General features: G+C 36.5%; 2 protein-coding genes across 2 annotated transcripts in view; one reads left to right on the forward strand and one right to left on the reverse strand.

Moving 5' to 3' along the window:
• Positions 1–14199, forward strand: part of LOC133187428 (cytosolic 10-formyltetrahydrofolate dehydrogenase-like) — a 393706-nt gene extending 379507 nt beyond the window's left edge. Inside the window, exon 26 of the mRNA XM_061322796.1 lies at positions 14184–14199. The gene's annotated coding sequence lies outside the window, so the exon portion shown is untranslated. The remainder of the gene's footprint in view (positions 1–14183) is intronic.
• LOC133187753 (caveolin-1-like) lies at positions 485–4782 on the reverse strand. Its single transcript, XM_061323154.1, has 2 exons — positions 4291–4782; positions 485–999 (listed from the first exon to the last, which is right to left on the reverse strand). Exons 1-2 carry the CDS (start codon positions 4345–4347, stop codon positions 670–672), a joined length of 387 nt encoding a protein of 128 aa, XP_061179138.1. The 5' UTR covers positions 4348–4782; the 3' UTR covers positions 485–669.
• Positions 14200–24953: the final 10754 nt, after the last annotated feature.

The following is a 24953-nucleotide window of genomic DNA, read 5'->3' on the forward strand; positions in this document are numbered from 1 at the left end:
AAAAATGAAATGTTAGTAGTCATTCAAAAAAATAAATGATACAAAAATGTTCTACAGAGGATGATTCATAAAGAGTAAATAAAAAATAATAGTTACGGGGAGCACAACTTCTTGTAAATGTTAAAAGATGAGAAATAAATATAAAGACTTAATTGAAAAAGAATATTAATCAAATAATAAATATATGTTTACATGATTTAATAAAACGATTATAGATCATTTATATATTTAGAACAGAATTGTGCTTTAAATCTAGTACACATATATCTCTTTACGAAATTTTAAGCACATGTACAATTATGGTGGGATTGAAATGTGGAATGTCTTGGTCGAACCAATTGATGTTATTTTTAAATTTCTAAACCACGTACAAAACTAGAAATAGTTCATCCATTTTCCAAATAAAATGAGCATATTCAGCTACATGTAATTTAGACTTGAGAAAGTCTTAAAAAATATTCACACGAGAAAGCAAACGCTTAAATTAGTGTAAAAAAATTTATTTGCTGGGCAATATCACAGAAATAAGACATTAGTGGGAAATCCTGATTATAAATAAACATCAACTCCAGTCAGAAACAAGGACCAAAAAATATTAGATCACAGAAATGTTCTTAACCTTTATAAAAATGTTCAAGTTCGAATCCTTGGAGTTAACTAGCGCACCTGCTAGGTCCGTTTAAAATGGTGGAATATACCTCCAAAAGCCTCACAGACAGGGGTCATGCAGCAGTTGACACACATTGAATACAGTCGCTGGCAGACTCCGCAATTTATTTCCAGAACCTTGAACATGGGGGTGATGTACCAAATATGCCAGAAAGCGATGTAGGCGAACTCACAACCCCACTCCGCAGCAATACAACAGCCGCATAACAATGTCATTATTTTGTAGCAGCAACCCTTCCAGCACTCAAAGCACGTGTGCGATAGCTTCCAAACGCAGTCGATACTGTGAGTACCATCCGGCTCGCCGATTACATCATTAAAAAGGAGGGTCTGAAAAAGATTAAGTTAGTGTTCAAAGAGGTATAGCGCCCTTTCCCTAGTATGTATAAATGGAAAATACTTATTACTACATGTATAAATAGATTTACTTGGCGCATTGGATAGAAACCAACTTTATGACAAAAAAAATATGCGGACTGCTTCTACATGTATATTATAGAAAATATTTCTCGGTAAACTAATGCTCTGATTCGGACTACAAATTTACCAGAAACACTTTTTAAACTCTATATGAAACATTTCTCTTTTATTTCTTCATTTCCTGCCTCTCTGCGTATTTGCGTATACAGTGTATCACTATAATCAAATCAAAATATTTTTTCATAATTTTAATATTTTTAAATTGTTTGAAATTTTACAAAAGCATGTATCCAAATTTTTTTATTGACTGTTTTCAAGATTTTTGTTTTCATAAAAGGTTTAGATCACTATTCGTTTCGGGAACTACTGTTGCACCTTAACTACATGCATGATTCCACATTTTCTCGTATGTGTCTCTTCTTTCATAAATAGTAGAAAACCCCATGTTATTTTAAGACAAGGTAACGCTGAATTCAAATATATATGTGGTAAGCAGACAGGTGGGACATATTTATTTCTGATGTAAAAAAAAAATAAATCAAATATATACTAATAACTATTATACAAAAATATTTTGACTTTGGGTGGATTGAACTGAAGACCCCCAAACACAAAAACAGTTAGTTCACTGGGCTACACACTTTATTAAGAAAGTCTGTGTCTTTTGTCGTAGAACGCAAGGGGGGGGGGGTCAAGGTGAATTTTGGGAAATTGCCCCCCCCCCTCCTCTTGGTCAGTTCAGGTTTTTTTGCTTGTCAGATTTTTTTTGGGGGGGGGGGGGGAAAGCCCCCCCCCCACTTTTGAAACCGTTGCTACGGGCCTGTTTTGTGTATATATCATAATGGCCACGTGTTAGCGTCTTGAAAAATAGGATAACTGAAAAATAGATCTATAATCAATTTTTGATATAAAGACCACCTTAAACAAAAAAGATTTTAAAATAACAGTATACTATGATATAAAAAAATATAACCACCCAGTCGATCCTATAACACCTGTGTGTCAATTATCACCATCAATGCTCAGTATTTCTCATGCTTTTTAACAATTATAGCGATCTTGCACTTGAAGTTGCAAAAATGAGTAAGTGTAAGTAGGTCTCACGGTGATAGGTTTGACTAATACACTAATTTCACTTAAAATACATCTCTCTGTCAACTAAAATGTTGTATAAATCACATGAATAGTATATCCAGGAACTGTTGTTCACATCACAACTTGGTCACGTTCGGGAGCATTATTTTGTGTTACTTTAACAAAACATCTTGTTTTATAAATGTACATGTATCAGTTTAAATATCGAGAGAGATACGTTGCTAATTACCTCTTACATAATATGTAAAGTCCTACATGAAGTTAACTTTTTCAGACAGTATTACTTGTACATGTACATAAAATAAAACAAAACATATAGGTATAATTGCATAGGAACTCTAAGTGGAAACCTTAAAGATTTATCAAGTTATTCTATTACCGCCATTGCAGATATGCAAATCTAAGCAAAGTTTGTCACATTTGTCGAAACGTTGTTATAGTTCTGTACGAGTTGCAAATAAACTATAGTCTGTCCCACGACCGGAACGTCACTACTTTTTGCAAGATATCTCAAAATATATAAATACCTTGGCTTTCAACCTAGGTTCTATCGGTAGATTGATTTTTTTTAATAATACTAACTAGCCTATACATACCTACGCATAGGTCCTACTTTCTTAAGAATTTGCTCTCTCTCTCTCCCCCCCCCCCCCCCCACACGACATAATTACGCATCAGGGATTAGGATGTAGACTATTGATTTTAAAGATATACTGGATTAAAAATTCAAATGACATCCTCCAAAATGGCCAAATGGAATGTAAGCTTTCCTGTTACGGACAATAATCTCCGCACTTCATCCTGCCTTAATCAAACCTTGCAGCCCCTCAAGCTAAATCTGCAGAAATTTCATGGACTTTAAAGAATTGTATAAGACTTTCTAACCCTACTAGGTGACCAGAAGAATATATACTGTAGGTTTCACATTTTAAATAGGTCCAAGAGAACATAATTCGAAAGTTTTCCATTTGTATCAGACTCGTACCTACTTTTATATACTTAGTTAAAAAAAAAGTTATATGAATTCAAGAGCTCGCATCCAAAGGCAGTGAAAGGTTTTGATAATATGTTCGATACTATATATTATTTAAAATTTCCTAGTAAAAAAAAGAATATTATAACTGATATATGGATTCCAGATAAAAAGGTCAAAATTCTGGTCATGGCAATGATTGTTATTGACAACCTAAATACCTGAAATACCATCTGAATCGAAATAACAAAAAATGTTTTCTTTGAATAAAAATGTAGCCACAAAAACCTGTACGGCGTATGAATATCCCATAATTATCAAAAGAAAAAGACAACTAAAAGAAGGCCAATCACAGTTCCTCTTTGTCTTTTCTGAGAAGGGACTGTAATCAGAATATTAAGAAAGTTTTGAGATCTGTTTTCATGGTGTTCACATTTTATGATCTCTAGGACTGTTATTAATACTGCCTACCTTTATTTGAAATTCCCAATATTTATTTGGAGATGCGTGCAACTTGGAGACCTTCAAATACCCTAAACCTCTTTTTCTTTCGAAGAGATTTTTTTTTTGTTTTTTTTTGTTTTTTTGTTTTTTTTTTTTTTTGTTTTTTTTTTGTTTTTTTTTTTTTTTGTTTATTGATAATATTTAGGGTGGGTCAAGGGATTTAATAAAAATTTTCAAGTTTGGTCCCATACATGTATTTCTGAAAGTTCTAGAATGGTTTTAAAAAGCATTTTCAATTATTTCATGCAGATTGCTGTAGCAGTCGTACATATACATGTAATTAACTAATGATGTACAGACGCCTGTGACAAGCAAACTCATAATTGAATAAAAATTTAGTTTTACACCAAACATTAAGTGCTTGGATTCATTTGTCGGATTATTAGATTTCTATATATAGTTTTAAAAGATGTTAAAGCAATAAATAATGTTCTGTGGCAATGTATTTTTCTTATAGATCAAATTACTTGCTTATTTTTTTCTCACGGTTTTTGTAATACAATCAATATCACAAAAATTATTAGCTTGCATTAAATTTTGTTCAGAGTAAATCGAACAAGTTGAAGTTGACAGATCAAAACTGCGAATTTTAACCAAAATTAAGAAGTAGACTTATTAAATGAACTTACCCCTAGATGACTGTTCAGGTTATTGGGATCTCTATTCGTCATATCCATATCCGCCATTTGTATCTCTTTTTTTTTTTTTTTAAATAGTGTCCCAAGAAACGATTTATGTACTAGATGTATTTACAATAGTTAACAAACCACTCACAAAGACTAGTGAGAAGAATGCGATGTGTTTAAGATCCTTTCCCAAACACAAATACTGGGAAACCGAAGAAAACTAATAGAATATTCACAAAAGCAGCCTAGCTACCAAGGAAAAGTCTTTGAACTTCAACATAAAAAACAAGCGGATTGATTTTTATTTCTATCAATGATACTGTTTTCAGTCATTACTTGGAAACTGTTGCCAAAACAAAACAAAAATCCTTCATCCTTTAGATGACGCAGTGTTGCTTCAAGCTCAACTGTACCTTTCTCTGCAGATCGTCGGAATGGTAAAGCGTTCCTTTGAAAGTAGAGTAAACGGTTGAATGCATTATTGAATGTGTTCTTATTATCCCAGTACCTAAAAAATGACAATAATTGGCTGAAATTACACCTGACGTCTGTTAGGCAGTTCTGCAAGATTATAATCTTCAGTATTGATCCTTTTTTTCAGCTTTACTGATGACTTTGTCTGATTTACAATATTTTCATGCATTATATTTCTTTTCAAACTGAATTTAGGTGTTGATAAATTAAAACAATACGGAATCAAAACGAAAACCTAATGCCTCCGATATCATTTTACATCGTTTGCAACTTATGCATAATTTATATATCCCACCTTGATATAACGTTGATGTAAATTAGACCAATATTTAAAACAATTATCGTGATACTTAGTATCGAGATTACTTCGAGTTATCTAACTTACTGCTCTTTTGCGATAAAGTCAAGAAACCTCTTAATCTCGCGTCATTTTCGGGACATAACCTATTGTTTACGCTAGTGACAATTGAATGATTCGAACAATAATTATGCCAAAAGTATAATGTTTTGCCAATGTTTGCACTACAGAAAGTAAATCATCATTCGGAATGTTTAGACTTCCAAAAGTAACGTTTATCAGAGAGAGTCCGTTAGGTTAAATAAGTATAATCGCGATATCAAGTACTAGTATTAACGGGTTCACCGAGACAATACATGTCCTTTGCTAAGAGTTAAGCTAGGGAAGAGGGGGTGGGGATGGGTTGGTCTGGTGTTCTACCTATAAAAAATCGACCCCCATTGAAAAATGACCCCAATCCCAGCAGAGTAATATAAAGTATAAAAGAAGTGATTGATGCCAAGGTTGGGTCTCAACTTTTCATTCTCTTGCGTTTTTTGACGAATACTGGACGAACACGCGATTAAAATGTAATATAACAGCATTATATGTGTTTCTATCTATTAGACCTATTGTGTTCTCAGCACACACTACAAACGAACAACAGATTCATAACTGTGATTATTTGCTAAAACTTTAATTATGTTGTCCAGAATGGAAGTCAAGACGACATATTATTCTCACCAGACCCATTACTTAGACAACCTTAATGAAACTTTTCAGAAATGACGATCAGCAACTCTAGATGTGCATTAGACATTTTTCTAATTTTCAATTCGACCGCCGCTGCTATGGAAATAGATAAAACAATAACAAAAAAAAAAAAAAAAAAAAAAAAAAAAAAAAAAAAAAACAAATTTTCTCCACAAATGTTCTCGCAGATGGCTTGGACCATCTGAATGAAACTTCAAAGAAATAATTATCAGTAACACTAGTTGTGTTATCTAAATTTATTTTTTTTAAATGACGTCCATTGTCTTGAAAACGGTTTGGGAACTTTTTTTCACAACTAAATTAAACTAATGAGTTATATAACATGTATAACTAGAAATTTTTCTTTTCTTTTCTTTTTTTTTTTTTTTTTATTAATTTTAGATATTTAACGCATTGTAGACACTTAAAGCCAAATAACAAGTGACAAACGGGATGATTTCGGAATCGGTTTTTCCATCGCCAACTTCTTACATGTATTTACGTAGTAATATCCCAATATCACCTACATATGGCGTTTATGTCTCCCAACGTATTCGTTTTTTTCTATAAAACATGCTCTGTACACTATCATCTCTTAGAATGAGACAGGATATTAACAAATAAGTTGATGTTATATAACAGGGCTTTTAAAAGTCCAAATCAAAGTAAACTTTTCGAAAATTCATGGGTCACTATATAATGACCTTGTTAGCAAATATATTTAGTGATTTCAAAATCTTGTTATCTTTAACGAATTGACAGAAGTCCACGAAAGCCATTACTTTTACAAATACGGAAATGAAGGCAATAGTATGGTACCGTTAAAGCCAGGAATAAATATAGAATTGTTTAGACGAATTACCATGATAAGTATTTGTGCTGACAAAAAAGATAATAGTTCTGATAAATCTGTTCTTCGTTCGGACGAACAAGATATGTTTGTGGACAAATTTGTTCTTCAGACGAATTAAACATACGTAGGTTAAAGGAAATTAAAGGTAAATAAAATTGTTTTCAGAATTGTTTGGACGAACTGGATATTTGCTTGGAAAACTTACTGAAGTACTGAAGTATTTGTTCAAACATAATTGATGTTTCTTCTTTGAACAAGATTTATCCCTCCTCTGATAAAGGACAACATCCAGAAAATCAGAGATGGTACATAGAGAATGATACTGTACATACCCTTTTTCCATATCACATCTTTAAAAATTGTATCAACCTGAAACACCAATATCAGCCAGAGGGCCGAAACCCTGAGGGCTGATATTGGTTGAGGCTGATACAGGATGTGATATGGAAAAGAGTATTTGTGCTTTGTTTGTGATGAAAACTTGCATATTAATAAACTGGAACATGAATTTAATGAAAATAATAGTTTCATATATTTTATCAATGTTTGTCAGTAATTATCAATGTTGTCCACGAACTTTACGGACAACCCTCGTATGTTTTATTATGTTTATTTCATATTTACTAATGAAATGCAGCACACATCTACATCAGCAAATGCAAAATAAATAAGCTCTGACTAGCTTAAATTATTATATCAAAGAACTATAATTTTAAGTTGAAAGAATAATAACGAAAGAATGGTTATTATTACAAGTATTTTTTTTTGTTGGTAGTAGTATAAGAAGCCTGGAGGGCCGGGTCAACTGAGTGCACTTTTGTCCCCCCAGATCCTGGATGGCCGGGTCAACTGAGTACACTTTTTTTTGGCCCCAGATGACCGGTTCAATCTAGTATAGACACTGGAAAAACCCAAGTAAAAAAAAAAGGGGGTCTACGTTTGATCTACGTTTTGTGCTGACTCAGGTATAGGCAATACACACAATCTTGGCATCGATTCAAGTATACTATTGTGACGTCATGTGTGTCATTCACACAGAGCTCTATTTTCTGAAAACGGAAAAAACAATAACACAGTCAAAAAGTGTGTAAGATGTTTTATTCAAGTAATGTACATCATATTTACTTTTTCTTCTGGAGTTTCAGGGTCTTCTCCGTCTGGGTAGTACCAGGAAGTTTCCTCTTGTTGTTAATCTGCTTTTGATCCTGACTAGTCTCTATTTTCTTTTCTAGATTTCCAATCTCATTCATTATCACTCCTCTAAACACACGAATCTCAGTAATCATGTCTTCTTTAAACTCACAAATAGTCTGTTGAAGTATCTCCATTACATTGGTCATTTGATCTAAGATATCACATATCAAACTTCTTTCATCTCCTTCAATACTATCCTGTGTCTCTGGTATGAGTGGAGGTGAATTCATGGACTTTTCCTCTGCCATATTTTTACGTCTGTCTGGTAACAAATGCCCACTAAGACTGATCCTAAAATTTCCAGCTCTGCTTTATATACCCTTTTGTACGTACTGTGTACGTCTCAATACTTAGTCTTGGATCAGCGAACTACCTAGGTATTATGACGTCATACACTCTATAAATACAGCCTTTCTCCGACTTTCAGCTCATTTTGTTGTCAGATCTATCAAGATGAATTTTGATAGTGCCTTGAAACAATTGTTACATGCACAACAACTTATGAGATGGAAAAAAAGGGAGAAAGAATTAGAAAGAATTATTTCTCGACAGAGAACTAGAGAATTAGTTCTCAGGAAAAAAAATGCGAGATTAATGGAAAGATTAAAGAGAGCCAAAGCCAACCGAGCTCAACACTTACAAGTTTTAAGGAATCTACCTGAAGAAGAACTACCCTCTCCGTCTTCATCACCACCTCATTCACCACCACCACCACCGAAGCCAAAGACCATTTCCCAGTATTACCAAGTGAGACTCAATCAAGCTAAGCATTCCAGAAAATTTAAAGCTAAAGAAGATGTGTACAGTGTGAATTTTAAAGAATTTCCAGAGGAGGAAAACAGAGGCTTTGTTCGGCGATTATTTAGAGACATGCTACAGAATGTCAAATATCAAATGCAGTGTAACCCTAACGATTATGTACGCCTGAACATTCGCCACCCTTCTCTGGATTCCGACATTTGGTACGAGTTTACTCAATGTAAACATTTAAACGAGGACGTCATTTTAAATAAAATGGAAGCCGTGCAACAATCTAAGAAAGATTTTAAACTGGGAGACGGGTCTATGGAATTCGACATGTTTCACGTCAAATATCCAGAAGGCAGTGGTGGACAGAATACCAAACACCTGATGGTCAACAAGGAGAGTTTTAAAAAGAATAAACGATGCATCGTTCAGATCGACAATCCTTGGGATGAATTTTGTTTAGCTCGAGCCATTGTAGTCACCCGGTTACACAGTCAAAAACCGGAAAATCCAGAGAGTTTAGTTGAATGGGAAAAATTATGGAAACGCATGAGATTAGGAGATGTAAGATCTAATGACCAGAAAAACGAAGCTATAGCTCTCATGGAACAAGCCGGGTGTGATATTCATCAGCCTTGTGGACCCGAAGAATGGGGAAAATTACAACAGGTGTTAGCCCCTCGCTATCGACTGAAAATATTTCAGTTCAAGTCCAACTCCTCTAAACTCAGTTTAGAGCCCATTTATAAAGGCTGCGGAGATGGAACTTGTTTAAACCTTTTGTTAGATGAGCATCATTACGATGCCATTTTGTCTATGCCAGGTGTGACAGGCAATCAATACTATTGTGATCATTGCGATGTGGGGTACAGGAACATTACAGACCATCGTACCAAGTGTCCTTACCGCTGTTCATTTTGTTTAACGGACACTCCCTGCCCTCCAGACGGGACCCACATTCAATGTTATCAATGCCAGGGATTTTTTCAGAGCAGAACTTGCTACGAAAACCATTTACGGCCTCACAGTAAGAATACGGCCACAACAGTATGCAGTTTAATGGGACGATGCGACCATTGTGAGAAATGGATGCCCAAACGATTACTCCCTCATCATCATTGCGGAGGACAGAAACAATGTAAGATCTGTAAGAAAACTGTAGACACGGATCATCAGTGCTACGTTCAACTGAAGCCTGAGAAAAAGAAAAAGAAAGGCAAAGAGACATTACAGTTTTATATTTATTTCGATTTCGAATGTACACAGGAAAACGGCATCCACGTCCCTAATTTATGTGTGGCACACCGCGTATGTCAGCATTGCGGGCACTTACCCATAGAAGATCCCTGTCCTCACTGTCGACACATGGGACCCCGTCAACACGTGTTTAAAGGCCCAGATACCTTAAAACACTTCATGGACTGGTTATTACAGCCCGACACAGGAAATAAGAATTCCGCCTTATTACACGACGAGGCTATCATCATTGCCCACAATTTCAAAGGATATGATGGACAGTTCATTTTAAATTACCTGGTGCATTCCGCCTGCATGACGCCTACAGTCATCATGAACGGCAGTAAAATCTTATCCATGCAAATCTGCGGATTGAAATTCATCGACTCTTACAATTTTTTACCTTTTGCTCTGTCTAAAATGCCCTCTGCTTTCGGATTCACCGAACTGAAAAAAGGGTATTTCCCTCACTTTTTTAATACAGAACAGAACCAGAATTATGTGGGGCCTTATCCACCGGCAGCATTCTACAATCCGGACGACATGTCTATAAGTGGACGACAGGCTTTTTACCAATGGTACGAACAACAAGCCGGAAAAGTGTTTGATTTCCAGAAGGAATTTTTAGACTATTGTATTTCAGACGTCGATATTTTACGACGATGCTCTGCTCAGTTTCGAGCCACTCTCAAGACCTTAGTCCATGTAGACCCCTTCCAGGAATCCATCACTTTTGCCAGTGCGGCCAATTTAGCTTACCGTCGAGGATTCATGCCCGAAGATACCATTGCCATCATTCCCAACATGGGGTATCAGCCTGCGCGTCAATATTCTGCCAAAGCCTGTCGGTGGCTAACCTGGATGAGTCACCAGAGCGGATCTCACATACGACATGCTAGAAACGGAGGAGAAGTCAAGATCGGAAGTTATACTGTAGATGGATACCAGGAAGCTACTCGTACCATCTACGAATTTTACGGATGCTATTGGCACGGATGCCCTACTTGCTATCCGAATCTACAGACCGAAACTCATCCTCACCGGACACAATTTACTTACCAGGAATTACACGAGGAAACTTTAAGGAGGAATACGGTCTTAAAGGAAATGGGGTACTCCCTACATACTATCTGGGAACACGATTTCGATCAACAAGTACAAAGAGAGGGGGCATTACAGAATTATGTACGAGATCTGGACATTCCAGATCCTTTGAACCCCCGAGAAGCCCTGTACGGAGGCCGGACCAATGCTACAAGATTGTATTGTGAGGAGGGGGACATGAGATACGTGGACGTCTGTTCCTTATACCCATACGTCTTAAAACACAGACCTTTTCCCCTAGGCCATCCTCAGATCATTACAGACGACTTCCAGGACGTGAGAACTTATTTCGGTCTCATTCACTGTCGGGTCTTACCACCCCGAGGCCTCTATCACCCCGTTTTACCTTATCGCACAGGAGGCAAGTTATTATTTCCATTATGTCGAACCTGTGCGGAACGACAGGACTCTACTTCTAAACATCGATGTCAACACACAGACCAGGAACGCAGTCTTACAGGTACTTGGGTGACTACAGAATTACATAAAGCCCTAGACATGGGATATACTTTAGAGCGGATTTACGAGGTTTGGCATTTTCCAGAAAGCAGTCAAGATTTATTCAGATCTTACATCGATACCTTCTTAAAGATTAAACAGGAAGCGTCTGGATTCCCACCTGATTGTCAGACGGAGGAACAGAAACTAGATTACATTCGTAAAGTCATAGACAGAGAAGGCATTAGAATGGACCTATTAAGTATAGAAAAAAATCCGGTGCGAAGAACGATAGCCAAACTCTTTTTAAATTGCCTGTGGGGAAAATTCGCTCAACGCCTGTTATTACCTAAAACTCGATACTTGACCGAAGAAGAGGAAGTACAGCAACTCTTACAAGATTCGACCATTGACATCAAAGGGCTAGAACTCTTAGAAAATAAAGAGGACCCGGAATTGGACATGATGCTGGTGAATTATCAAGAGAAACAGGAATTTGTAGAAGAGTGTCCCTTCGGAAACGTGGTACTGGCCTGTTTCACTACCGCTCATGCCCGATTACACCTCTACGAGACTTTACAACCTTTAGGAGATCGGGTCCTTTATTTCGATACGGACAGTATCATATACCAACATAAGGAGGGACAATTTAATCCTACCCTTGGCCACAGTTTAGGAGAATGGACCGATGAATTAGACGGGGACCACATTATCAAATTCATGTCAGGAGGTCCTAAAAATTATGCTTACCTTACCGCCAAGGGAAATTCCGTGTGTAAAGTCAAAGGATTGACTCTTAATTATCGGGCTTCCAATATCGTATCACCAGAGACATTAGAAACAATGCTCAAGAAAGAAATGGATGAAATCCAAGTCTCGTATCCTTACAAAATACAGAGGACTCGTCAACATGAAGTCAAGACAGTACCTTTAGAAAAACAATATAGAATTGTCTATGATAAGAGACAATTAATGAATGATTATAATACTTTACCTTATGGTTATTAAAAACTGTATTTCAAAATGTGTTTTTATTTTATGTGGGGAAAACCCCTAAAATATGAAGGGGTTATAAAAAGGGGGCAAACATATTTGAACACTTCAGTCATGGCTAATCATTCTAGGGAGCCAGAGGGGGTTCCTCATTACCCTAACTATGCTCTGCTCTTAAAGAGAGAAGCTACCTTTAAAGAGGGATGGCCCGAGTCTTTAAAAGGATTATTACCCAACCTAGCCAAAGCCGGATTTTATTACAGGGGAGTGAGTAATAAGACCATTTGTTTTCATTGTGGTATGGGTTTTACCAACTGGGAACCTACAGACGATCCTTATGTAGAACATGCTTATTGGAACCCTAATTGTCCTTACATCAATACCTATAAAGGACGTGAGTGGGTGATGATCGTATTCATTAACCATTTACTCCGGGTGGGATACAAAGTTTCACCTGAAATTAAACCTCTACTAGAGCAAACCTCTACAGAGATTCAGGCCACAGGAAAATGTCACATTTGTTTAGAGGGAGAATTACAAATGGCTTTACTCCCTTGTGGACACGTATGTTGCTGTTCATTATGTGCTCCCACCTTCCGGTATTGCCCCATCTGTCGATCCGATGTGAAGAGAACTCAACGTATATTTCTGTGTTGAATAAAAAGGATTGAAACCCTATTTTTTTCTTCATTTATCATCATGCAACCTGACGAGACACTCCCGTCTTTTCAATTAAAACACGAATTTACCATGGTGGTAGCAGGACCATCTAAATCGGGGAAAACGGAATTTGTTAAGAAATTAGTGGAAAATTTACATTGGATTACCCCCATGCCACAAAAAATTGTCTAGTGTTATCGAGAATGGCAACCTGCTTACACTTCTTTAACAGATCAGGTCTCCTTTATTCGAAATATTCCAGAAGACGATGAGAAATTAGTAGCCAATTTAAGTATTCCTCACTTACTCATTTTTGACGACATGATGGGAGGAAAAGCCATCGAATCGATCGTGGATTGGTTTACCCGTAAAGCGCATCATCGGAATACCAGTGTGATTTACATTACTCAGAATTTATTTGATCGGGCACCACAGCATCGCACTATTAGTTTGAATGCTCATTATTTAGTGTTGTTTAAAAATCCCAGAGACAAATCTCAAATCAGTGTCTTGAGTCGACAGTTAGCCTTACCTCATTTGATGTCGGCCTATCAAGAAGCCACCAGTGTTCCTCACGGGTATCTCCTGGTGGACTTGAATCCACACACCCCAGACGAATACAGATTGAGAAGTCGATTGTTTGAATTGTTAACTATACACATGCCACAAGAGTATAAATAAAAATGTATCAACATTAAACTTGTCATTTATCATTATACAGTCGTCATGGGTCGACCTCTCTCAGCCAAGAGTAAATTAGTGAAAACGTTACGACGTTTACAGCGGGAGCGAGATCCTGCCAAGCGAGCCCATTTAATCGAATTAGGGCGTAAAGCCTTATTGAATTGGTTTGCTATGGGAGCTCGAAATTTGATACGTGGGGTCTTACCTATCAATAAACAGACTCAAAAGTTTATTAATAATCATCGTCAAGATTTAAGTATCATAGCCGATAAGTCGGCGAGTGATGAAGACAGAAAAAATGCCATTTTAAAACGCGGAGGAGCCGGATTTCTAGGCGGAGTCATCATTCGTCATTTATTTAAATGGAATGCACCTAAGAAACGACGTGTGCGTCGTTTAAAAAGTGTGGTAATGCGAGTCAATAATAAGAAACAAAGAGTGTTTCCAGATTGGATGGTCCGAGTAGGAGGAGCAGCTCAAAAGACCAGAAAGAAGAGAAAACCTCCTAAGAGAAAACCTCAAAAGAGAAAACCTACTCAAAGAAAAGGTGGTAGAAAGAAAAAAACGACTCCCAAAACTCCAGCTCAACGAAAAGCCATGCCTGAAAGTTTAAAAAACGAAATCAATCAGTATTATAAAGAACAAAGACAAAAAACTATTGGGGAATTATTAAAAAAAACAAGCTGAAATGAGATTGGATCGTCCTATGGGACCCATAGGCAGTCAAAGAGCTCCCGATTTAGAAATGTTTCCTCAAGTCAATGTGGGAATTCACACTCCTAGAATTAAAGTACCCATTCACACTCCTAGAATTAAAGTACCCATTCATACTCCTAAAATAGCACGCTTTCAACCTCTGACCGCTTCTACACCTCAACTTCCTAAAGGAATGAGATATAAATGCCGATATTGTTCCAAATTCTACGTCACCCAGAAAAATAGAGACAAACACGAGAAGGCCAAACATGACATGTATGCTCCTCCTCCTTGAGAGTATAAAAAGGGGAGAAACCTGGGCCATGTCCTCATTTTAACCCCAGGATGGCTAAGAAGAAGAAGAAGAAAAGATGCTGTTCTACACGATTAAAACCTCATTGGCCTCTTTTAAGAGTGTTATCTGACCCTCACTATTCCTCTCCATTAAAGACGGGTATTTTAAAACATTGTTCTGGAGATTGTATTCTCAAAATCTGCGAGATCGTGTACAACCTATTAAAAGGAGTGTTACCTCTTAGTTCGGCTCATAAACGAAAACTAGCTCCTAAGAAACACATCTTCAGGAGACTGGTCAAACCTCAATCTGTTCAGAAACGACGAGCTTTATTACTTCAACAAAAAGGAGGAAACATTTTACCCTTATTAATCTCAGCAGCACCTTTATTGTTGGATGCCGGTCAATCCGTCTATAAAGTCCTCAAGAAGAAGAAGAAGAAAAAAATATGAGTCGTAAAATGGTGTTAGTTCCTGAAGTCTTATTAAATGATCTCAAGGCCAAATTACCCAAACCTCCGGAATTTCAATCCACTATCAGTTTAGGTCAGGAATTGGACGAGATTACAAGACGTGAAGATTTAACCCCAGAAGAAAAAGTCGCTTTATATGGCCAGGAACTTCATCGATATAGGAATTATTTACAACAAGCTAGACAGGAACCTATTTCTAAACTGAAAATTCCGGCAGCAGCTCCAGCAGCAGCAGCAGCAGCAGCTCCAGCTCCAGCAGCAGCAGCAGCATTACCAGCAGCTGAAATTGACGATGAAATTCTTGAAACAGTGAATAAAAACATGAAAAGAAAAGCTGGATTATTATTAAATCATTTAAAGAAAAACCCTAAAGTATTAACTTGGAATAGAGAAGGTGAAATTAGTTATCGAGGTCAAAAAATTCCCGATTCTAACATTGTGGATTTAATGGCTGATAGTATGAGATCTCAGTCTCGTAAACATCATCCGGTTCCTACAGGATTAGAACAATTTGCTCAAGCTTTAAAAGAAACGCGTACTCCTCTAGAATACGTGAGCAATGGAAACCTTATAAAAGCCATGCAGAGACCTGGAAAAATCAGTACGCCTAAAAGTCACGAAATAGACAATAGTGGATTTTCTTCCTTTTTTGACACTCCAGTGAGTAGACCCCTAGAAGATCGAGGAACCGTCATTAAAAAATCCATTTCAACTCCTGTAGGGACAAGGGTAGGATCCAAATATAGTCCCTTTAGAGCTAAAAAGGAATTAAAAGCCAAACTCGAAGAAGAAAAGAAATTAGGACAAATTGATGAAAATTGGCTTTCATTGCCTAAAATATGAAAAAGAAACAAGTAGAAGATATTTTAAAAGAGATTTATTATGATCCTAAAAGAGGGTACGGAGGAATACAAGCTTTGTATCGTCAGGTCAAACCTTTAGGAATTTCCCTGAAAAAGATTCGAGAATGGTTAAAAGAGCAAGATACTTATACTTTACATAAACCCATTCAAAGAAAATTCCGGAGACAACAGACTAGAGTGACCGATATAGACGAACAATGGCAATTAGATTTAGCAGATGTGTCCAGTTTAAAGAAACATAATGATGGATATACTTTTTTATTATGTGCCATTGACGTCTTATCTAAATATGCCTGGGTAGTGCCTTTAAAACAGAAAACAGGAAAAGAAATGATTCGAGGATTACAAGAGATTTTTCAACAAGACGGTCGACGTCCCGTCCGCATTCAATCCGATCAAGGAAAAGAATTTACCAATCGAGAATTCTTACAAGCTTTTAAATCCATTCATTTTTTTACTACTCGTAATACGGACACTAAAGCCAGTATCGTGGAACGATTTCAGCGTACACTCAAAGCACGCATGTGGCGTTATTTTACTCGTCATAAAACCAGACGGTATTTAGAAGTTTTACCGGATTTAGTGTATGCTTACAATCATACCTATCATAGGAGTATCAAAAGAGCCCCAGTTCAAGTGAATGCTTCTAATGTGTTAAAAGTCTGGAAAACTTTATATGGGATATCGAATCCAAAACATTTTATTAAACCTCAGTTTAAAGAAGGAGATCAGGTCCGCATCAGTAAAGCCAAACGCACATTTGAAAAAGGATATTTACCTAACTGGACCACAGAACTGTTTACTATTTCTAAAAGAGTTCCTGGAAGGTATCCTTACGTGTATAGAGTGCAAGATTATAACGGAGAGGAATTAGAAGGGACTTTTTACGAAAAAGAATTACAAAAGATCATTAAAAAAGACGACGTGTACGAAGTGGAGGAAATCTTGGGGTATAAAAAGCGACGCGTCGGGAAAAAAATCATTCAAGAAGTCAAAGTTCGGTGGAAAGGATATCCTCCTAGTTTTGATTCATGGATTCCCCAAACGGATCTCATCAAATAACGCCTCATTGGAAATTTTGTGGAGAGAATATTCCTCGCGAAGAAATCGTTTATTTCGCCCAATTATTTATCTGTGTCTCTCTTATCATTACCAGTGTGGTCATGTTAGCTTTACATGATCCTAATCGAGAATATTGGATGGTATGTGTCAGTTCTTCAGTAGGTTATATCATGCCTAGTCCTACAATGATGCATCATACCCCTAAGAAGACCACCAATGCACAGGGGTAATGTCTTAAAAAATAAATACATCACAGAGTATATATAAAATGGGGGAAACAAAAAAAAAATCATTTCTGATCTGACTGAGGATAGAGCAACATGGATTTTTTAAGCTCAGAGTATCGTTGGAAAATGCAAGAGCATACAGGTTTCACTAAAAAAGGAGAATGGATGAAAAATAAAGATGAATGTATCCAAGATTTCATGGATAAGAATCCGGGAGAAACAGGAGTCAATGATGTGTACCTGTATAAGAGAATCAAATTACCGGACCATGAATGTGGACAACTTATAAAAGTAATATTAGGACCATGGCGACCCCAGTATCAGGAATTCAAATGGAAAGTAAAATACGTTTTCGCTCACAAACCAGAGGGACCAGCAAGGACTTGGATTCAAGGGAAATGGATGAAAGAAATCCGTGATTGTATCAAAGATTATGTAAATAAAGTGCTCAAAGAAGGATACGACATCATGGACTGTGCTTGTGAAACAGAATATTTGTACATGAGGAGAACTTTTCCTATTCAAAAAGAACTATGTCAAAGTATTCCATGTTTGTTACTTTAATGTTATTGTGAATTAAAAATTTTAAAAAAAAAAAAATGTCTTATTTTTTTCTCTCTCTCTCTTCAACTATAACATTTTTTGTGACACATGACGTCACAATGCATAGCTAGCTGTGATTTGAATCTCTGCCAAGATTTTGTGTGTATTGCTTATGCCTGACTCAGCATAACGTCAATAAAACGTCCACAGTAGTATCTCAATAAAAAAACGTAAGTCCAACACATTTTTGCACCCCCTATAAATAACAGGTATATAAAGCTTAGCTTTGAGTACACTGAGCTCAATCATGATTTTTTCGTGGAGACTGATTTATTTGATTGACGTAGAAAAGTATTACTGTCATTACTGTGATAGGAAAATAAACCAATGGCGTACATTTACGGTGTATGATTATCCCGGATGGCATCACAGAACTTATCGAATTTGCGAGCATTGTGAAATGCCTTTTCCACACTGGTTTGTGGATGATCCCCCTTCTATGGAGACCTGTGGATGTAACTGGTGTGTGAAATATTTCACATGGAAGTACGGGGTAGAGAATATGGTACCCTTATGGGTCAAAGTAACGAGAAAGAGAGCTTTAAAGAAATGCCTGACCTGCTGGGAGGAAAATACGGAGGGGAAATGGAAGTGTCAACAATGTCGACAGTATCCTTGCTGTGGGAAATGTGTGGAGAACTTTGTCAAGACTTGTTACAGACTTTGTCCCTTATGTAGATATGAAGGAAATAAATCATAAAAAAAAAAAACGTTGTTGGGTTTTTTTGAGATACTAAAAATAGATTAGATAAGGTTATATATAAAGAGGTATGACCCAAAAATTATTCATTCTGAAAAAGTCAAGTCTCAAAGTCAGACGCCAAAAAAAAAATCATGCAGTATCGTTGGTATTGTGAGACTTTATTTGGATGTATTTACATGCAGGGACCCTGGATGAAAACTAAAATAGGAGCCATCTTAGATTATTTTGAAAATCATCCAGGAACATCGACTCAAGATGTGTGGTTGGAAAAAAGACAGAAATTCTTGCATCCTAAAGGATCTAAGGTGAGGGTAAAAATATACCATCATTATCAACAGTACAAATGGTTGATACTAGGTCGTTGTAAATTCCAGACTCGTGTGGTTCTGGCTGAAGGTGAATGGTGTTGGAATATAGAACATTGTCTTCGTGATTTGTTCTGGAACCAGCAAAAAGATGGACTGAGGATTCCTAGCTATTACTGTCCTACAGAGTACCTGTATTGTCGTATTCCTTTTTCCCAGATTAAAGATAGCTTGGAAAACGAAGAGGGCCAGTGTTTTGAGACCGTGATTCCTTACAGATCCGAAGAAGAAGAAGAAGAAGAAGAAGTAGTGTAATAATATGTCCAATTAAAATTTAAAAAAACAAACAAAAAATAGTTGTTATAAATAGAAGGGTCCTAAGTTATTTTGTCTCAGTATCTCACTGAACATGGCCGAGAGCAGTAGTTTTTACATGACTTTACCCAGTGATGGGTCCATGCAATCTTTTCCGAGTAATACGACGGCTCAATATAAAACTTTATTACCACAAACAGTGGATTTAACAGATGGACAATGGGAAGTGGCTTTAACAGAATTGATGTATCCCATATCATTGAAAAACATCACAGAAGAGGAAGCTTATTTTGACATCCTGCTTCCTCAATTTTATAGTTCAAAAGTCCAACAACCTAATGTGTTTAAATGGGATAGATTTAAAATGAAAACCATAGATGCGATGCCATTAAGTCAATGTCATGTCCTATTAGATTGGGTCCATACTGAATTTGGTAATCTCATAACAAAAGACCAGAAAATGGAAATTAAGCGAATTCACTTTAGATCAGGGCCTTACATTCATCCCATGGCTTTAACAAATGAAATCAGTCTTGGACTGGAAAAAACTTTGAAAAAATTATGGAAGTTTTTAGGTGATTCTAAAAAAGAGAATGCCATGAAATTATCCTATCATGACAAATATGATAAAGTGATGTATCGCTTTAACGGGAGAGAACTTAAAAAATATCCCTTATGCATTCGTTTCCCCACAGCTTTAGCTTATAAGCTAGGAATAGAAAGTAAGAAAGTGATGCTTCAGAACGATACAGAAACCAAATGGATCAACGTTAGTTACATGGGGAACAATACCGTAGATTTATATGAAAATCTGAAATCCATGTACGTGTATTGTGACTTGATTGAACCCCAGACGGTAGGATCCAATGCCTTGAAATTATTAAGAGTGGTTCCTTGTACACTCAATCTGGAAGATAAAAAACAAGCTAAATGGGAACCGGTTCGAGCGGAATATTTGAAACTGAGTAAAAAACATTTCGATAGCATTGAGATTCATATCATGACTCCTTTAGGGACTTCCATGCCTTTTTTAAATGGAAAATCAGTCGTGAAACTTCATTTCAGAAAAGTGTACTGAGATGAGTGTACATCTTTTTTGTTACATCTTATTGGGAGTGATCACTTGTCTGATATGCTGTCTGTATTGTATTCAACCTTAAGACAGGAGGGTATAAAAGGAGTCCCTGGAGTGCATTTAAGTCAGTCTGACACGAGTCATGAAACATGCAGTATCATCCCGGATTATTAAGACAAAGAGGACACGGACAATTTGTCTATCATAAAGGTTTATTACGTCAAAAAGGACACGGTGTTGTAGGTGGAATTCTCTCTGGATTGGCTGGAGCCCTTACCCCTAATCCTATTGGATTTCCATTACTAAATCTTATTCCACGCAGTTTGCTTCCACCGCTATTTAAAAAAAGATCTCAAAGAGGAGGAAATTATATAGAATTCCTGTCGGGAATGATACCGAACTTACCTATAATATCCCCGAGTTATAAAAAATCTCAAAGAGGAGGAAATTTTATAAACTTTCTTTCGGGAATGGTACCGAACTTACCTATAGGGATGACTTTAAAAGAAGCTGTCCAATTAGGCTCAGGCCGGCGGCGACAAAGAGGTCGAGGATTTCTTAAAGATCTAGTCAAAATGGGTCGTAATCAAGCCTTGATTGCCGGAGCTAAAGTAGGAGCAGATGTGATTAAAAAAAGGAAAAATATCAAAAATGCTCTTTTAACGCATGGACTCAATGCCGTTAAAAATACAGGCTTATTTGCTCTCAATAGAGGAGGAAGTTTAGCTTTTAAAAAGATGAATAAGAAAGGTCAAAAAGGTAAAGGGAGAAGAAAAAGAAGAAGAAGACGGCAGAGAGGGAGAGGAGTTTTGAGAAATTTATTGAAAACGGGAGCTAAACATGCCTTGACTGCTGCTGCTAGAACGGGGTTAGATGTGTTAGAAAATAAGAGATCTTAAAAAGACGCTGTTAAAACACACGGAGTACAAGCCCTGAGATTGAATCTCGGTAAGAAAAGAAGAAAAAAGACACCTGTGTTAGCCCGAGGAGGTCCTAAGAAGAGAAAAAGGGGTTTAGATATCTTTGATTGACACACTATAAATAGAGGAGTCGAGTGAGATTGACCTTCATTTGTGAAAAATCCATCCTAGTAGACAGACATCATGTTGCAACCAGATTCCTGTGCGTGTGGGATAAACAATTTAGAATTGTTCCAAGTCCCCCCGACTAATATTGCTTTAGAAGACTCCAAATGGGAAGAATATTACCCTATTTCCAGTACTTTAGATTCGGATACGGCTCCTATTGAATTTGAAATTAATGGACAAGGAGATCAATATCTGGATTTATCTCAAACGTATGTTCAAATAGTATGTAAATTTACCAAAGACGATGGGACTAATCTGACTGGAGCTGGCAGTACTTGCGCCCCGGTGAATAATATCTTCCATTCTTTGTTTACGGAAATCGATCTCAGTGTCAATGGAAAAATAGTGACTCCGGGCACCGATACTTATCCTTACAAAGCTTATCTGGAGAAATTACTTTCTTACAAACCCAGAACTTTAATGACCCAGATGAGAGCTTGTAGTCTGTGGGAAAAAGATACAGCAGGACACGTGGACGAAGTAGGGGTAGCAGACCTTGGAGTGGCTGAAAATAAGACATTTGATGTAACCCCAGGTGCACATGGTGCTGCCGATACTGTGACCATTAATAAACCTATCGTCCCAGAGTTACCGGCCAATTCTAAAAACGAAGGATTTAGAAAACGTCACCAGGCTATCAAAGATAGTAAGAAAATAACCTTGTATGATCGTTTACATCTGGATTTATTTCAACAAGACCGATTTCTACCAAATGGAGTAGATATCCGTTTGAGATTTAATCGAGCTAAACCTCAGTTCTATATGATGATCAAAGATGGAAGTACGGGAAAAGTCAAAATATTGAGCATGATCTTATGGGTAAGAAAAGTCAAACCCACGGCCGTCATGATGAATGGTATTAATCAAAGTTTGAACACTCACAGAGCTAAATATCCAATGAGAAGAGTCGAAGTGAAAACCTTTACCATACTCACAGGAACACAATCTAAAATCACGGATCATCTGTTTCAAGGCCAGATGCCTAAACGCATCATTTTAGGTTTTGTGGACAATGCGGCATTCAACGGAGATAAAACTAAAAATCCGTTTCATTTTCAAAACGTGGGAATTAAGAAATTAGATGTCAGTATCAACGGAGAGACCATGAGTACTCGTTGTTTCGAACCTAATTTCAATGAAGATTTATATCTGAGATCTTATCTGAGTTTATATCAAGCACTGGGAAAATTAGGAGAAGATTGGGCCCCGGACATCACCCTAGAAGAGTATAAAAACGGATACACTTTATGGGGCTGGGATTTCACGAAAGATCAAGAAGCGCAATCGGATAAATTCCACATCATAGAAACAGGAAATCTGAGAGTAGAAGTCCAATTTACGAACAATACGGTGAACACCTTAAATTGTGTGGTGTATGCAGAATTCGATAATCTATTAGAAATCAACAAACAGAGAGAAGTCAGTATTGATTATTAATGGATACAGGACAGTTAAAAGAAGTCTTATCCAGAGAATTAAAGAGTTCTTTTAGTGGTGTGTACCCTTTAGATTTATTACCGGATCAATTAAGACCTCAAGAAAAAGCCATTGTGGTGAATACGGATCCTCAAGATAAACCTGGAGAACATTGGGTATGTTTGTATTTGTCCAGTCCAGTCATCGAATATTTTGATTCTTATGGATTTCCTCCCTTACAAAAAGAAATTCAAGATTTTATCCATCGTCATGCTAACCAATGGATTTATAATCCGTACCGATATCAAGCTTGGAATACAGATGTATGTGGACAATATTGCGTGTATTATTTACATCAAAGACACAAGAAGAGAAAAACCGCAGATGAGTGGTTATTCCCCTTGGACCATAGTACAGCATTACAAAGAGATCATTATGTAGCTGAATGGTTTAAAGACACTTATCATAAAAGACCTACGGGTCATGGACAAACTTGTCAATGTTTCTATCAAAATGTATTGTAATTGTTATTGTTCTTGTTATCATTAAAAGAATTGAAAAAAATCTATTCTTGTTTTTTTTTTGATAAAAAATGGGGTTTCCCCATGATACTAAATATAGGAAAAAAAAAGGTATAAATACAAGGTGTAAAATGAAAAAATCTATCAGTTATTGATGTATCTTAATCATGGGTAACACGTCTAGTCAAGAAAAGAGTAAAATTCCATTTGGAAAGAGAGTTCTGAGAGAGGAAGATGTGGATAAAGGTATACCAATTCAAATACAGGAGGATGGAACTATTGAAATCCTTTCTCATGAAACATATAATCAATTATGTCCAGAAAAGGATAATGATGGGAGAGATTACATTGAAAGACCCTTGACTGCAGAAGAAGAAGAGTATACCCATTTATTACCAAAAACAGATTATCCTGAAAGACCTAAAAGAAGCTGTGTCCAAAAAAAGTATTTTGAGAAAAAAAGATTGACACAGGATTGTAAGAGAAAGAATCATGGTAGAATCTGAATAAATCATTTAAAATTATCTTTGAATTGTTATCTATATAAAAAAAAAAAAAGAAGTGTCACCAAAAAAATTTCATTGTTTCAAACATGAGTCTGACAGAAGGATGTATCATGGAAATCAGAACTCAATTGTTGAAAGATATTAAAACTCATTATGAGAACCAACATAAAGAAGATCCAGGCAATCATTATATTGCTAAATTTAAAAAGAAGAGATTTAGAAGAGCTGCTAATTGGATATTTAATTTAACTGGAGGTCACCAGGAAGATATAGATCAAATCATTAGAAGTGATTATCAATACTTGATCTTACAAAAAGAAATGCATCCAGAAACGGGAAAACTTCATCATGTGAGAGGATTCCTTCAAATGAAACACTGGACCCATGAGAGAAACATGTACAAAATCATTCATGGGTTAACCTGTTTTGATATGTCTCACAGCACACCAGAATTAGAAAGAACATTTTATAAGCAAGGTGACAACTATGAAGAATATGGGACTTTAAAACCTGAAATGAGAAACAAAGAATTAATTCCAAGAGATTGTAGATTTACTTGAATAAATAACATGGAGCTTGTGTGTGTGTGGTTTTTTTTGCCTAGACTGTGAATCAGTATGACGTCATAATCTAAGGTTTTGTGTAGTGTCTGACTCAGCATAACGTAAACAAAACGTACAGAGTAGTATCTCAATAAAAAAAAAAAAAAACGTAGGTCTAACATTTTATTTTTTGCACACCACCGCCTCTGAGGGTATAAATACAAAGGTGTGTAAAGGATCATGATCAGTTGACCCTTACCATGAGTCAAAGTCAGTTTGGAAAAAAACAGAGACTATGGATATAGAGGAGGAGAAACAACAGTTATTAGAAAAAATAGAGAGTATGAATATAGATGAGGAAAAACAACAGTTATTAGAAAAAAGATTGATCATGCCTATGGAAGAAGAACATTCCAGTCCTCAAAGAAGAATGGAAGTGAAAACTCTGGAGGAGGATGAAGAACCTTGTAATGTTTACAAGAAGTATGATGAGATCCATGACCCAAAGGACTCATACAGAAGTTACAGAGTAGCCACTAATTGGACATTTGTCATCCAAGATGT

Source organism: Saccostrea echinata, unplaced genomic scaffold (assembly GCF_033153115.1).
Source record: "Saccostrea echinata isolate AGI-Se365-2 ecotype Australia unplaced genomic scaffold, CSIRO_AGI_Sech_v1 ptg000015l, whole genome shotgun sequence".
In the NCBI taxonomy this organism is placed as follows: domain Eukaryota; kingdom Metazoa; phylum Mollusca; class Bivalvia; order Ostreida; family Ostreidae; genus Saccostrea; species Saccostrea echinata.

Bases quoted from the DNA above. Each gene is read 5' to 3' on its own strand.
- LOC133187753 (XM_061323154.1), bottom strand. From the start codon at position 4,347: ATGGCGGATATGGATATGACGAATAGAGATCCCAATAACCTGAACAGT. The intron at 1,000-4,290 runs GTAAGTTCATTT...AATCTTTTTCAG, and splicing joins ACCTGAACAGTCATCTAGGG to ACCCTCCTTTTTAATGATGT.